This window comes from Prionailurus viverrinus, chromosome A3, assembly GCF_022837055.1.
Source record: "Prionailurus viverrinus isolate Anna chromosome A3, UM_Priviv_1.0, whole genome shotgun sequence".
In the NCBI taxonomy this organism is placed as follows: domain Eukaryota; kingdom Metazoa; phylum Chordata; class Mammalia; order Carnivora; family Felidae; genus Prionailurus; species Prionailurus viverrinus.
In genome coordinates, this window is record NC_062563.1 from 117,531,611 (window position 1) to 117,546,949 (window position 15,339).

At 46.9% G+C, this 15,339-nt stretch overlaps 1 protein-coding gene across 1 annotated transcript in view; it reads left to right on the plus strand.

Annotated features, from left to right (window-relative positions):
• The window catches only part of ALK (ALK receptor tyrosine kinase), a 676,334-nt gene that overhangs the window by 537,785 nt on the left and 123,210 nt on the right, over window positions 1–15,339 (plus strand). The window contains exon 6 of the mRNA XM_047852186.1: window positions 11,557–11,688. Within this exon, the coding sequence (XP_047708142.1) occupies window positions 11,557–11,688 (132 nt within the window). The remainder of the gene's footprint in view (window positions 1–11,556; window positions 11,689–15,339) is intronic.

The following is a 15,339-nucleotide window of genomic DNA, read 5'->3' on the forward strand; positions in this document are numbered from 1 at the left end:
GGAATTGTTCACTGCTTACTGAACAAACAAGAGGAGAAAACGACATATTATATGGGGTGCTGTGGTGCAGAATGGTTAAATATCACCGCTTTTCAGGGAGATTAATGGTAAATGTGCACAGAGGTCATTTATAATATTAAAAATAAAATTATTGCTGGGTCTTTTCAGCAAAGCAATGAAGATAAATGTCGCATAGAGAAACCTTGGGGAAAGGTCCAGGCAACAAAATCAAGGGCCTGTTGAGGGTACAAAGGGATGAGAAATTTTTTAATTTCTTAAGAGAGCTCAGCCATGAAAACAAAACACAGTCTGCTTTCTGCTGGCCTACACAAATCTTTGTGTTTCTCCCTAAGTTTATACAGAGACTGACTTTGTCTGAGGAATTGGGATTTTGAAACAAACCCTCAGTGGCTCTGTCATGTCATATGGCAGCCATAGTTCATTCCTAGTGCTGTCCCTGGTGTCCCTGTCTCCCCCTCACCTCCAGACCATTGGTCGGCTCTGCCAGGGTCACCTCCAACATGAAACTCACAACACTCAATTCTTTCCAGCTCCAGGACTGTCACCAGGCTCACACATGCTGCCTTCATCACTTGCTTGGGCGGTTTCCACAGCCTACAAACTGGTTTTCCCAGTTCTGTTGCCTCTCCAAGCCATTCTCTCTAAATTGCTCAGAATGATCTTTTTAAAAATGAATCAGATTATTGGAAAACAATTTGAGATTTGTCTAAACTCCCTAAGCAAACTCCACACTCCTTCAGCCCACAAGGTGCTGCCTGGTTGGGCCTCTGCCTTCCTCCCCATGGCCCTCCTGACCCTCTGTGACCGTTCAAGCCACACTGGCCTTTGCTCTATTTCTAGTCATGAGCATCTTCTCCCACCCTGGGCATTGCCGTTCCTGCTCTGCCACAGCCTTTTTACATGGCTGACTCTCTCAGATCCTTCAGTGTCAGCTCAAATATCACCTCCCCAGAGAGGACTCATGCAGCCCACCTGTCAAACTAGGTCACCCATGTTCCCCTCTGTTCACTATTCCTAACCCCAGTGCCAGCTGTTTGTAGAAGCTCTGAACACATTTGTTCAATAAACCAAAAATTGAATGAGGCAGGGAGGAGGGTAGGGGAGATGTCTACAGTGTAACCTAAAGGAATTAGCAATTTCCAGAATGCAAGAAAATTCCACCTCACTCCATTCTTCTACTTACACTTGGTGATCTATTCTGCGCTCCTTCAACATACATTCATTAGTGCTTGCTGTGTGCCAGGCACTCTCTGGGAGATAAAAACAAGACAGGCCCCCTGCCTCAAAGAATTTAGAATTTAGCGAGAGAAACTAACAACATAGACATAATCACCCAACAGGGTAAGTGAGTGCACAGTTAAAGGTAGGAAGCGATTACCAGCGTGCCCCTGGGGGAGGCAAGTGTCTTTCTTTAGGGAAGATGAACAAGTAATCGGGGAAAGTGACATCTGAGTTAGGAGGAATTGCTCAGGTAGAGAAGATGATTCTGGACCCCAGAATAGGGTTATACAAAGGTTGTAGCCATGGCTGCATGTTCAAGAAACTGTGAGTCATGGTGTTTGGCTAGATACAAAAGAATACAGTGGAGCTGAGAACGTGGGCTGTGGCAGGAGTGCAAAGCCTCAATTTGGTTTGAATGCCATGGAAACCAGCAAAAATTTAGGATTAGGACCTAAAGGGAACTGGGCTCAGAAAGCTAACTCCGGTGGCGGGGTGACTCCAGAGATAAATAATCTTGAAAATTCATCATTGCAATTATTTTTCATAGCTATTATTTGTGTTGCAGGTTACTATTGGGTTTGTCTCTGTCATTGCTTTGTTGGAAGGGTCTGGCCCTGTAGATGTTCAGCTCTACTGTGGGATATGAGGGATTCCCAAAGGTATTGTCTGACCCCAAGATTTGGCCTATTCAACCCCATCATTGTCCCCTTCCCACTCACCCTCCATGGCCAATTCTCCCCAACACCCTGGGTTGTTCTCTGAAATTAGCTCATAAGAGACCCACGTACTATTTTATGTGTATAGTTTCATTTGGTCCTCACAAAAACCCTGTAAATTAGATAGCATCCGCAACTTACAGAAGGGAGAGGCCCTATAAACTGTGTCAGAGTTCACACCACTAGCTAGTGATGCCTTGGGCCTGCTGGAACGATAATAGAAATGGAATCTGGGTGTGAAGGGAACCCTAAGAACCCTGGACCAAGGAGGAAGTTGTCATGGTGAGAGAATGGGTGGTGCTGGGAGGCTCCGGATTTCTCCAGGGGACAAGGAACTGAAGATCCATTTATTCCTCCAACCCTAGAGGTTCTCAGACTTTAGTGTACCAGTTGTCACCCAGAGAGCTTACAGAAAACGCTGGTTCCAAAGTCTCACCCCCAGATATTTTGAGTCTGTAGGTCTGCAGTGAGGCCCAGGAAGCAACATGGTTACCAAGTTCCTCTGTGATGTTGATGCAGAGGCTCTGTGGACACACCATCAATGCAGTAGCCTAAGCCCACAGTGAATGTGAATGGCTGGCTGCAGAGGGTCTACAAACAAGGAAACTGAGGCCCAGAGAAGTGATATGCTCATGACCTCTGAGGCCTAGTGGCAGAGTCAGGCCTCCAACCAGCTCTCCTGACTCCCAGCAGGGTGCTTTCTTACCCAGCCCACTAGGGCCCTCAATACTCAGGCCCTCTCCTCACCAGTTTGCATTTTGAGTAGGAGCCCAAGATGCCAGTTCTTTAATGAGGTTGTCCAACTACAATTTACGAGGCCCAAAGCCCTCAGCAAGACTGGCCTCTGCCAGGCTTAATTTACACAGTCCGCAGGCCTTCCAACACCCCCATTAACATCAGCGTGGTGGCAGCAGCTATTAGTCTGTGCACACTATTTGACCACATCCTTATCATGTCACCATCCATTTTCATGTCTCTGGGCTTATTTACCCTTGAGCACTAGATTCTCCTTGTCCTGGAAAACATGAAGTTTCCACCAGCAGGTGGGAGCTTTGTTCCACCCCTGGGCTCCAGCTCCAGCCCCACTCCTGACCTCCCCGCCCTCTGGAAGCCAGCCTCCTCCCCACACATCATCTCCCCTTCTCTTTAATTTAAAAACAAGACCCCCTTCTCGCTGACACAGCACTCAATTTTTCGCCCTTTAACGAGTGACATCGGTTAGGCAAGAGCAAGCAGGTGGGAGACGGCCCAAAAGCTGATACAAATGTGCCTTTTTTAATGCCACATAAATCACCTTAATTAAAAATTAATTAAGCGCCCTAAAATTTGACATTCATTTAAAAAAGAAATTTGAGTTAGGAGAGTTGTGTCCATGGCATCAAATCTCCAAGACGTAACTGAAGGAGGTGAGCATGTATGGCTGTCTGTTCTGAATGCACAATTAGGGAAAAGGAGTCATTCCCAGGGAGCGAACTCACTAAGTGCCCCATGGTGCAGAAGATCAACTCATGTACCTGACCTGGGACACACATGTCTCTCATGCAAATCTGAACTTGTTTCTACTACATCCACAGAGGAGATAAATGGGCAAACGTGGCATTCTGTTTGCTGTTTCAGGAGAGATGTTCCAGGGTGCAGATGACAGATGACTGAGACAGGAAAAGCCAACATGAGGCAACCAAGGGAAGATTGCTGGGCAAGTGAGTGGCTCAGTAAAGATGCCTACCCAGCAGGGCATCAGGCTTCAGGGGAGAGGCATTAAGTGGTGGACATTAATAAAGATGGCACCAACTATATCAAATCAACCTTTGCCAGAGAGCCGCCAACAACCATTGCTAGAACCCCAGAATCAGGATGTCAAATATGGAAGGGGTCTTGGAGGTTGGGTTTGAAGTTACACTCTCACTGTACCAAGGGGGCGCTGGAGAACCATGGAGGTAAAGGATCTACCTGAGACACGCAGATGCTCAGGGGCAGATCCTCCAGCCCTCCAAGGTAGTGGTTCTCAACCCTATGCCTTTGAGAATCACCCGGGAAGCTTCTAAAATCACCAGGGCCAAGGGACCCTCCTCCAGAGAGACTGATTTCACTGATTCAGATGGGGACTGAACATCAACAGTATTTCTAACTTCCCAAGTGACTCCCATGGGCAGTTAAGGAGCTGCTCCAGAAGGTAACGGAATCTGAGTCCTTGGAGAGTGATTCCACCTGGGATCGTGTGACCCAGTTATGGGCATTTCCCCTGTGATTTACTAGCTGTGAGACCTTAGGCAAAGCACCTAGCAAGTAACCAGTTGCATTTTGTTGTACCTTACTGATTAAAAAGAATTTCTCTCTACATTGTTTAATCTCTCAAATCCTCATTCTTTTGATTAATCAGATGGGGATAACAATAAATGTTCTGCCAGTTGTTTATGAGGTTCAAACAAAGAAGGATTAGGAAAGCACATGGCAAGTTGTTAAAATGCTATAGAAGGGTAGGGAATGGTAGACAATTTACTACCTCCAGTGCCTTTGATGTCATTCTGGAAAGAACTGCCTTTCCAAAGGTAATAAATACATTCCCAGAAAAGAAGACCCTTATTAACCAAAAATCCTTAAGCACCAACTCTCCCCAGAGTGACTTGATCTCAGCTCTCCATAATCTTTCTGTGATTATGACACTGGTGTTTCAGTGGTTCCCAGGAATCACTGACACCATGGCCGGAAGCGGTCATGAAGTGCCATCAGGAAGCTCCTTCCTTACTGCTCTGGAGCAGGCTGTGATCATCCAGGCCCTCGGGCTACCTACTCCACAAGTTGGAACGACCATTTCACAGCCACAGAGGGGATGCTGTTAGGAAACTCGGGCCCTTGATTAAAACCATTCACCAAGGGTACTTTCCTCCTTGGAATTTATGGGCCCCATAAAGAAAAGAACTTGGGAAGACAGAGCGGTTGTTTCCTGTTGCGCCTCATTAGTTTTGAGTTTGGGCTGGCAGTAGAGATCAGAGTACCAGGCGTCCATCTAATTGAATCTCTCACAGGCATAAAGTTCCCCATGGTACAGAGGAGGAAGCTATCAGGGAGCCTGGAACCCTCCAGCCAGGGGAGGGAGATTGGAGGAGTTGATAGAAGCAGGGCTGAAGCAGACAGTTCTCTGGGCTGCGGCTGTGCAGCAGAGAGTTCCTGGGGATAAACTCGGGGGCATCTAGAGGGTGGAAGCAGAACTCCCTTCCAGCTACTGGACCCCTCCTTTGTGGAGGCTTATGTTCGAAGGGGAGGGATATTGGCTTCCTGCCCTTCTGTACTCCCTGTCACTGCTCCTGATGACACCCATCACCCAGGGGGGTGTCCACAGTACAAAGGATAGAAAACAAAGTGTCCAGTCTCTTGGCAAGCCATGCAAGCACTTGGAATCTTCATATTCTCAACTATAAAATGAACATAGTAATACCTGCCCCAGAAAATACATAGTTTCAGTTCAACTTCCAAACTTTGGGATGGGAAGATCTCTGTAGAGGGCACTGTTAGGAACTCATGTAGATAAGACTTCCCTTCAAGTCACTTACAGTTTGCTGAGAAAGACAGGCATACAAACAGCTAGGTATCACATCAGGGGCACCTGGATTTCTCAGTCAGTTAAGCATCCATCCGACTCTTAGCTCAGGTCATGATCTCACAGTTTGTGGGTTCAAGCTCTGCATCCAGCTCTGTGCTGATGGTGCAGAGCCTAATTGGGATTCTCTATCTCTCTCTCCCTGTCTGTTCTCCCTCTCCCTCTCTCTCTCTCTCTCAACATAAATGAATAAATAAACTTAATAAAATTAAAAAAAAGAGAATGTCCTCCATGTTCAAGCAAGAAGTGGTGTGCCATAGAAGCCCAAGTGAAAGGATAGTTCATGGAAGGGGGAGAAGGGGACAATCCATGAAAGTGTCACACATGAGCCAGGAATATCTAGATCCCCATTGCTGAAAGATGGTGAGTCGGCAGAAGATGTTCCCAGATGCCAGGGCAGCCTTAGCAACGGCAGGACAACCCAAAGATTACCAAGGGTGACCCACTCACTGCCTACCATGTGGAAGAAAGCCTGGAAGCCTAAAAGGCAAAGAAGCAATCACCAAGGAAGATATGGATAGTTCTGGATTATGTCCAAGTTTACAACTCCTGCATATCAAGGTGCGTTATAAACAGAGCAAAAATACACACAGAATACTGGGGGGAAATTGTCAAACATATAACCAATTGTTTCACATCCTTATTAATAATCTCATACAGGGGCGCCTGGGTGGCTCAGTCAGTTGAGCGTCCGACTTCAGCTCAGGTCATGATCTCACAGTCTGTGGGTTCAAGCCCCACGTCGGGCTCTGTGCTGTCAGTTCAGAGCCTGGAGTCTGCTTCGGATTCTGTGTCTCCCTCTCTCTCTCTGCCCCTCCCCCACTCACACTCTGTCTCTATCAAAAAATGAATAAACGTTAAACAAATACTTTTAATAAAAAAATAATAGTCTCATACACATTGGGCACCTTGGTGGCTCAGTCGGTTAAGTGTCTCTTAATTTTGCTCAGGTTACGATCTTGTGGTTTGTAAGTTCGACCCCCACATCAGGCTCTGCACTGACAGTGTGGAACCTGCTTGGGATTCTCTCTCTCCCTCTCTTTCTGCCCTTCCCTTGCTCAAGCTCTCTGTCTCTCAAAATAAATAAACTTAAAAAAAAAATCTCCTACACTTCAACAGGAAAACATAAAGAACCTAACAGACAAATTGGCAAAAGGAAGTGAGCAAGTCCACTGAGAGTAAAATAAAGCTAGTAACATGTGGAATAATATCCAGCTCACTAACTATCAAAGAAATACAAATAAAACAGCAGGGAAATACTTTGAGTTAAAAATAAAAACCATGCTAATATTCAGGGTTGGCCAGGATATAGTAAGAGGGGCGTGCGTGTGTGAACACAGCTGGTGAGAGTGTAAATTGGATTAACTTCTAGAAAGCAATTTGGCAATATGTATCAAGGGCCTTTAAAATGTTTATACTCTTTGATTCAGTAATTCCACTTCTGGGAATCTATCCTATGAAAATAATCTGAAATGCGGGCAAAGGTTTATGCTCAAAGATATTCTTCAAAGTGTTATTATAAACAGTCTAACAATCCAGTCATTGAATAACGTTTAAATAAATGATGGTACATATCACACAGGACTGTAGTCATTAAAAAGTCTTCTTATGGGGAATTTTTAAACCCTTAGAAAAGCTTGTGATATAACCCTCATTATCTTAAGGCATGTATATGGGGGCGCCTGGGTGGCTCAGTCGGTTGAGTGTCCGACTTCAGCTCAGGTCACAATCTCACGGTCTGTGAGTTCGAGCCCCGCGTCAGGCTCTGGGCTGATGGCTCAGAGCCTGGAGCCTGCTTCCGATTCTGTGTCTCCCTCTCTCTCTGCTCCTCCCCCGTTCGTGCTCTCTCTCTGTCTCAAAAATAAATAAACGTTAAAAAAAAAAATTAAAAAAAAAAAAAGGCATGTATACGTATGACACAACTATATGCACTTTGAAAGCATAGGCCAAAAACAAGATGTTAAAAATGATGGCATCTGGGTAGTGGAATTCTGAGCATTGTTTTTGTTTATTTTTACGCTGGTTTCAAACTCTAAACAATAGGCATATGTTTTTTGAGTGAAAGAATGTAAAAGAAAGTATGAGACCTATTCAGGGATTGACAAGTAACTGGCATGTGAAACATGCGTGTGTTCACGAAAACACACAACGAAAAAGCAAGGCCTAATCATAAGGTGGGAATAAAACATGACACAATTTTCATTTGCTCCATATGTTGTTTTTTTTTTAATTTTGCTTATGTTTCCTTTGGTAGTTCTGAGAGTGAGGGTAATAAGGTCCTAATTATTTAATGGTCACATATAGGGCATAAGAAGAAAATGTTTGGGAAACTAGAAATCAACAAGCAAAGACGAGACAGGAGAATTTTTCCTGTCATCCTAAAAAGTCTTTGCCCTGAAGGAGGGGCAGAGTGGACAGGCATGTCACCAGCAGGCCGGGCCCGCCAGCTACAGTGGACACACTGGCCTGCTTTCAGGAGTAGCACCCAGCTGGAGGCCATTTGCCGGCCACCAACGCCTCACCTTCACTTAACTGGGAACTACCCCCTATGAAATGGAAACGACAGAGCTGCCCTGTCCCAGCAGCTGTAAGGTTAGTGCGCAGGCAGGTCAAGTGCCTGATGCTGTCCTTAGCAGGAAGCAGGTATGCCATATATGATGGCAGGTGCCTTGCTATGTGCTCTTTTTTCCTGGGACAAAGTCCACAGCCACCCCCAGCAAAATCCCCTCCAGTCAAAGCTTCAGGGAGGACACCCCTCCTCCAGGTTTGCCTGGGGAGAGAGAGACTGCACTTTCTGGGGACCAGCACCAGTCTCCTAGAAGCACTGTGTTTCTCAGCTTCCAAGATGACAAGCCTGACAAGTGGAAAATTCATACGCAGAATTAAGGCTATAAAATGAATTTGGCACCTTACCTTTGAAAATGAGCATTGTGTCTCCTGTCATTCCCTTTTTAGTTTGATCCCACTGTTGAGTTTTGGGAACTGGGATGGGGAGACTTTCCATTGCGCAACCCCTGCGGTTGGAATTAGTAAGGGATTTGGTGGACACATTGTCTTAGGCTGTCTTGTGGTGCAGGGATGGATAGTGGGGGCGTTTCTTCTGTGTGGGGAGGAAAGGCAGAGAATGTCTAGTCCAGAGAACCACAGGTCACAAAACAAGCTATGGAACAGAGGAGTTGATCTAAAGCCATGCATGCTGGACCTCAGCTGACTTAGCCAGTGACTGGAGCTGGAGTATTAAAGCCAGTGGGTTTAGCTGGCGTATTAGCTTCCTGTGGCTGCTTTAACAAACCACCACATTAAGATAACACCCTTTTATTCTCTATGGGCAGAAGTCTGACATCAGTTTCACTGGGCTAACATCAGCTTAGTGGCAGTGCCAGCTCCTTCTGGATTCTCTCAGGAAGAATAGGTTGTCTCACCTTTTCCTGCTTCTGGAAGCCGCCTGCCTTCTCTGGCATGTGACCCATTCTTGATGCTTCTCCAGACTCGCTTCCATGATCACATCTTTTGCTTCTTTCTTTGACTTTCTTGCTGCTTTAAGACCCCTTGTGATCATACCTGGATAATCCAGATAATTTCCCCATCTAGAGAACCTTAACTTAATCCCCATTTTGCCACATAAAGGAACATATTCCAGGTTTGGGGGGATTAGGATATGACTATTTGGGGGGGGGGGCATGTCATTTTTCAGCTTACTGCAGGCAGGGTAATCTAATGTGCATGCTTTTCACAAATGCTCGCAGGGGCCAGGCACTGGCTAGGGCTGGGGGGACAGCACACAGATGCTTGAACAACTTAATGAAGAAGATGGGACCACACACACATGTTCTAGGGCCACGTTGCATGGAACGAACAGCAAATGAGGCTTGAGCACAGGTTTGTGCAGAGAGACAGTGAGAAGTGAGACAGGAAAGGAAATTGGGGCCCAGAGCACAGAGGACCTTGCAGAGCAGGGAAAAAAGTTTGGATGTGATCCCCTGAAGGAAGCAGGGCCTGTGTTTTCCATGCCCACAGTTACACAGAACACCAAGCCAGGCTGGAGGCCCATCTGAGAATGTTGGTGGCCATGTGCCAACCACTGACAAATTAAGCCTTATGTGGACTGGCCTTTGAGATGGAGAGAGCAGCTTTGCAGTCTGACAGGCTGGGTCCGCACCCCACTTAGCAGCTTTAGGGAAGTCACTCAGCTGTCCTGACTCAGTTTCCCCACTTAGGAAATGGGTACTGGAGGACATGCCTAGCTTCTTCGCAGAGCCAGATGTGCTGAGTCAGTACACAGATGATTCTAGATGTAAACAGGCTGGACTTGATGTTAGTTTCAGTTGCAACTGAAATGAACCAGAAAATCATGGAATTTTAGATATTTTTTTAATGTTTTTTTTTTAATTTTTTTTTTCAACATTTATTTATTTTTGGGACAGAGAGAGACAGAGCATGAACGGGGGAGGGGCAGAGAGAGAGGGAGACACAGAATCGGAAACAAGCTCCAGGCTCTGAGCCATCAGCCCAGAGCCTGATGCGGGGCTCGAACTCACGGACTGCGAGATCGTGACCTGGCTGAAGACGGACGCTTAACCGACTGCGCCACCCAGGCGCCCCAATGTTTATTTATTTTTGAGACAGAGAGAGACAGAGTGCAAGTGGGGGAGGAGCAGAGAGAGAGGGAGACACAGAATCTGAAACAGGCTCCAGGCTCTGAGCTGTCAGCACAGAGCCCGACGCAGGGCTCGAACCCACGAACTGTGAGATCATGACCTGAGCCGAAGTCGGATGCTTAACCGACTGAGCCACCCAGGCGCCCCGGAATTTTAGATATTAACAATGAGCTAACCTGGAGAGTACCACATCACAATCAGCTGGGAGGTTGCACTGAAATGAAATTTAACAAAGGGGAGTCTAAGCTCACAACCAGGGTTGGAGAAACATCCCCCCCCTCCCCATATATGAAGCTCAGAGAGGCTGTGGAACCCAGCCAAGTGGGAATCCTGGTCACCCTCACCCCCACCCAGCTGAGCATTGAGGCAGGTGGGATAGGGGTGGGGAGACTGCTGAGGCACCAGCTGCCATGCGGAAGGAGCTAGAAAAGAGGACAGAGTGCAAGGCCACTGGACTTGGGGGGGTCGGCCCGGGTTGGCCCTGCCTGCTCATCTCCACGGGAGCCAAAGGCTGCCCCCATCCCCCCAAACCAAGAGCTCCCTGGCAGGAGGCACACTCAGAAAAACAAGCCAGGCCCTTGCTAGGTGGTCTCCAGGCAAAGTTCCCCATTTAGCAGGGCAGGCCGGTCCAGGCCAACTTAACCCTGGTTCTCTGGGGTCACAGGTTAATTCATTATTATAACCCATTGTTCTTGACACAGAAACAAATAGCTGCTAATAGGTTCATTATAAATGGCTCCTTCTCTCTTCTGCCACTGGATAATATGATTTATATGAGATTTATGATTTATATAAAAATTTCAGAATGGACCTTAGAAATATCATCAAAATCCCTCCTTTTATAGATGGGGAGACAGAGGGCCAGACAGAGGAGAGGTAGGTTCAGCATCACACAGCTGGTCCAACAACAGAAAGTGCTGTATGTTTCTAGAACCACTCCAGTGGTACATCTGGAGTCAAGAACTGTGGGAGATACACTGGACCAGATATGCCCCAAACCTGACCTCATGGGTATAGCTGTATGTGTGCAGATGAGACTACAGGCTCTCCACCTGGCACACTGAAGCCAGCAGTGGAGGACCCCAGAGTGCTGGGGGGATGTGGACCTACCTAGGCCCACTCTGCTATTCACCATCACTAGAAAGTGGGGGTTTAGGGACAGGGTGTTAGGGCTTTGCCTTCCTCTTGGCCTCCTGGTGTTGGTTGGCCCTGCGTGTAGCCAGATCGGGCGTGTCAGCCAGACCTTGGGATGTGAAGGGCAGGGCAGAGTGATGCTGTCCCTGAGCCTTCCCACAGCGCCACCTGAACTGACCAGGGGCATGTGTCTCTGTGTGCTCTCCAGGAACATCCCCGGGCTCCAAGATGGCCTTGCAGAGTTCCTTCACCTGCTGGAATGGGACAGTCCTCCAGCTCGGGCAGGCCTGCGACTTCCACCGGGACTGCGCCCAGGGAGAAGACGAGGGCCAGCTGTGCAGTGAGTAGATGGGGCTGCCCCCCACCCCAGCCCAGCCCGCACCTACACCCCCCTGCCCCCATCACCCCAGGCACGAGAACTTCGACACCCTCCCTTACACCCAGTGCTACCTGTGTGCCATCAGTGACGACTTCCAAAAGCTACACAGTCTCCAAGAGACAGAGCTAAGATCTGCATCTAGAAACAGGAGCACAGAATTTAAGAACCAAACAAGACTGTGTAGCTCATGCTGTCAGCATCCTAGTGGCACAGAGAAGGTGTGCAGGATAAAGCCTAACTCAGGAACATGAGCCCCCTGTGCCCAGACTCCCCTCCCTTTTCAGGCCTTATCTTCCACCACCCACCTAGCCCTCCAATCCTCCTGGTCTTCCGTGTGCCCCAGCGCCTGCTGGATCAGAACCCTTCCCCGCTCCAGCACATCTCCATGGCTTTGCTCGTGCGGTACCCCTGGCCAGAGTGCCCCTTCCTCCTTGGGTCACCTCCAGAGTCAGTCCTTCTGGGAAGCCTCCTCTAATGCCTCCCACAAGTACCACGCCAACAAATACAGCTGGCTTTTCCTCTCGACTCCCTCCGTTGGTGTATCCATCCATCCACTGCGTGTCCCTTCTTTTTTATTAACAGCTTTTTAGAAATACAATTCATATACCATACAACTCACCCACTTCAATTGGACACATAAGTGTTTTTTAGTATAGTCCCAAGGCTGTGCAACCATCACCACAATCTAATTTTAGAACATTTTTATCACTTCAAAGGTAACCCCTAGCAATCTTTCCTCATTTCCCTCCAATCTCCCCTCCCCTACTCCCCCCCAGGGGCCGCTAGCCCTAAGCAACCCCTAATCTACTTTCTGTTTCTATAGATTTGCCTATTCTGGGCATTTCATATAAATGGAATCATACAATATGTATTCTTTGTGATTAACTTCTTTCACTCGGCATAATGTTTTCAAGGCCCGTTCTTATTGTGTCGTGTAAGGATCTCATTCCTTTTTACTGCCAAGTACTATTTCATTGTATGTCTATTAGCACATTTTGTTCATCTATTCATCGGTTGATGGGTATTTTGGTTGTTTCTACTTTCTGGCTGTTGTGAATTATGCTGCTTTGAACATTCCTGTACAAATTTTTATATAGACAGATGTTTTCTTTTCTCTTGGGTACATGCCTAGGAGTAAGTTGCGGGGTCAACTCTGTATTTAACATTTTTTTAAGTTTATTTATTTATTTTGAGAGAGAGAGAGAGAGAGAGAAGGGGAGGGAGAGAGAGAAAGAGACAATATCCCAAGCAGGCTCTGCACTGTCAGCCCAGAGCCCAGTGCAAGGCTTGAACTCAACGAATCATGAGGTCATGACCTGAGCCGAAATCAAGAGTCAGACGCTTAACTGACTGAACCACTTGGACACCCCTGTATTTAACATTTAAAAGAACTTCCAGGCTGTTTTTCAAGGTAGCTACACCATGTGACATTCCACCAGTAATGTATAAAGTTTCTAATTTCTCTACATCCTCATCGACACTTATTGCAATCTGTCTTTTCATTTCTGCCATGCTAGTGGGTGTGTACCTATTCCATTTCCTGGAGGTGGTTTCCACATCTCTCTCCCTCACCATGGGCAGATTGGATCTGTTTCTCTTCCCCATACCAGTATCTCCTGGCACAGCATAGGTGGTCACTATTTGTTGATTCAAATGACTAAATGAGTCAGGACACTTGGTTTCCATGGACCAAAGCTAACTGCTGAGATTTCACTGATAGCTGGGGGCAGGGTTAGACTCACAGCCCAGTGCTTATTCAACCCGAATCCGGTGTTCTCGGCAGCTGCCTGGTTACGAGTATACACTCGAGAGGTTTTTACATTTATGCCAGGGAAAGCACAAACACTTATAAAACACATATATTGTGAGCTACAAAATGTACTAGAGCCCACAGCAGGGATGAATAACAGGTACCTGTCTTTAGACTGCTGAAAATCCAGCACAGGGGAAAGGACCGAAGCCACAGAGTTGCAGTAGGGAAAGGATGTGGCACATGCATGCCTGGGGTACTCTGGGGCCCAGACACAGGAGCAAATGCCTCGCCCCTCAGATGCACTGGCCCTAAGACATTGTGGCCTGCAAAATAGCTTTAAAAAGTTAACAGTATCCCCCATATCACCTGCAGGACAGGTTTTCCCTTGGGGGAGAAAAGGTTTTATTTATTCTCTTTTAAATGAAGCAATAAAGAAAATCCATTTTTCAATTTGAAAAACTTCCTTTTTAGATAAAACTTCCCAGTGAAGTTTTCCAATAATGATGGAATTGTGGTTGTTTAGATAAAACTCAGTAAAGACTTACAGGTAAGCCCTTTGTTTATCCCACACTGTTCCTGGCCTTTCTTCACAAAGCTCTCACTCGACATGTGGACCAAAATGAAGCCAGCCCACCCATGTTGTCCTGGGCAGGGGTCTGCGTGTGTCTCTCTAGTTACTGGTCTCTGCAGTGTTTCCAGCAGTGCATCTGAGCTGTGTGATTTTGCTTTTGCCTTTTTAAAGTTTTTTGATTCCCACTTCCCAGCTGGGACACAGGTCAGGCCAGCCATGCCCTGGTTTACAATTGGGAAAATGAAAGCACAGAGAAGGTAATTGATTTGTTCAGGGTCACACAGCATGTCAGGAACAGAGCCATGATTAGAGTGATGAGCCTGTGGGATCCAGCCCATTACTGTAGGCTCAGGGCATTCTCTTACCATTCTAGGGCTGCTGTTAATGGATTTCCAAGGCCAACTCCAAGCTTGAGGACAGCCTGGCTCCAGAATGGAGGGCAGGTTCCTGAGGCCCAGAGACCTTTCCAGCCACACTTGAAAAGCTGCTCTGACCAGCTCTCAGAATGACAGTTCCACCCTGGAGAAACCCCTACTGAGTTCTTTGCTACAGAAATCAGTTGCTAGGAACAGAAGTTCAATTCAGAAGGAGGGTTATTTCGATCTTTTTGCCACTCTGATCTTGGCAGTACTCTTAGCAAATATTCTTTCCTTTCTGGTGTGTCCCATTTTGTCTGGCGTTTTTGCAGTTTTCCCATCACATTGACCAGTGTTGATTCTAGAAAACATCCCCATGAAGATGAAGAGATGAAGATGAAGATGAAGAAGAAGAAGAAGAAGAAGAAGAACACTTATTGAGCCTTTACTGGGTGCCAGATACTTTTCATGTATGAATTTATTTCGTCCTCAGAACAATCCTATGAGATGCTACTATACCCTTCTTAGAGATGAGGAAGCTAAAGTCCATGAAGCTGTTAGCCAGCGTGAACCACTGCAAGCCAGACTCATTTGTTATCTGAGTTTCCAGTGGTTGATTATGCAAGCCCAACACTAGCTACGTATCTACCCAGGAAAAAGAGGAGGAAGGGAAAAAGTCAGGGAAGGTCCAGGGCTCTGCCACCACATTTCTAAGTGGGGGAGAGGGGGCCTCAGATCATTTATCTTCACCCTCTGGGCCTATTTCCTCGCTGTAATATGACTTGGAACATGACACCCACTGATGTCTTGATGTTTGTGATGCATTTAGGACTTCATCCTTACCAGGTAGTCTGGAACCTGTTAGAATGTCTTCTCTGGGAAGCTGGTCACCCAAGCCTTGCTGGGAATGTCCAGTTCTAAGGAACCTGCAT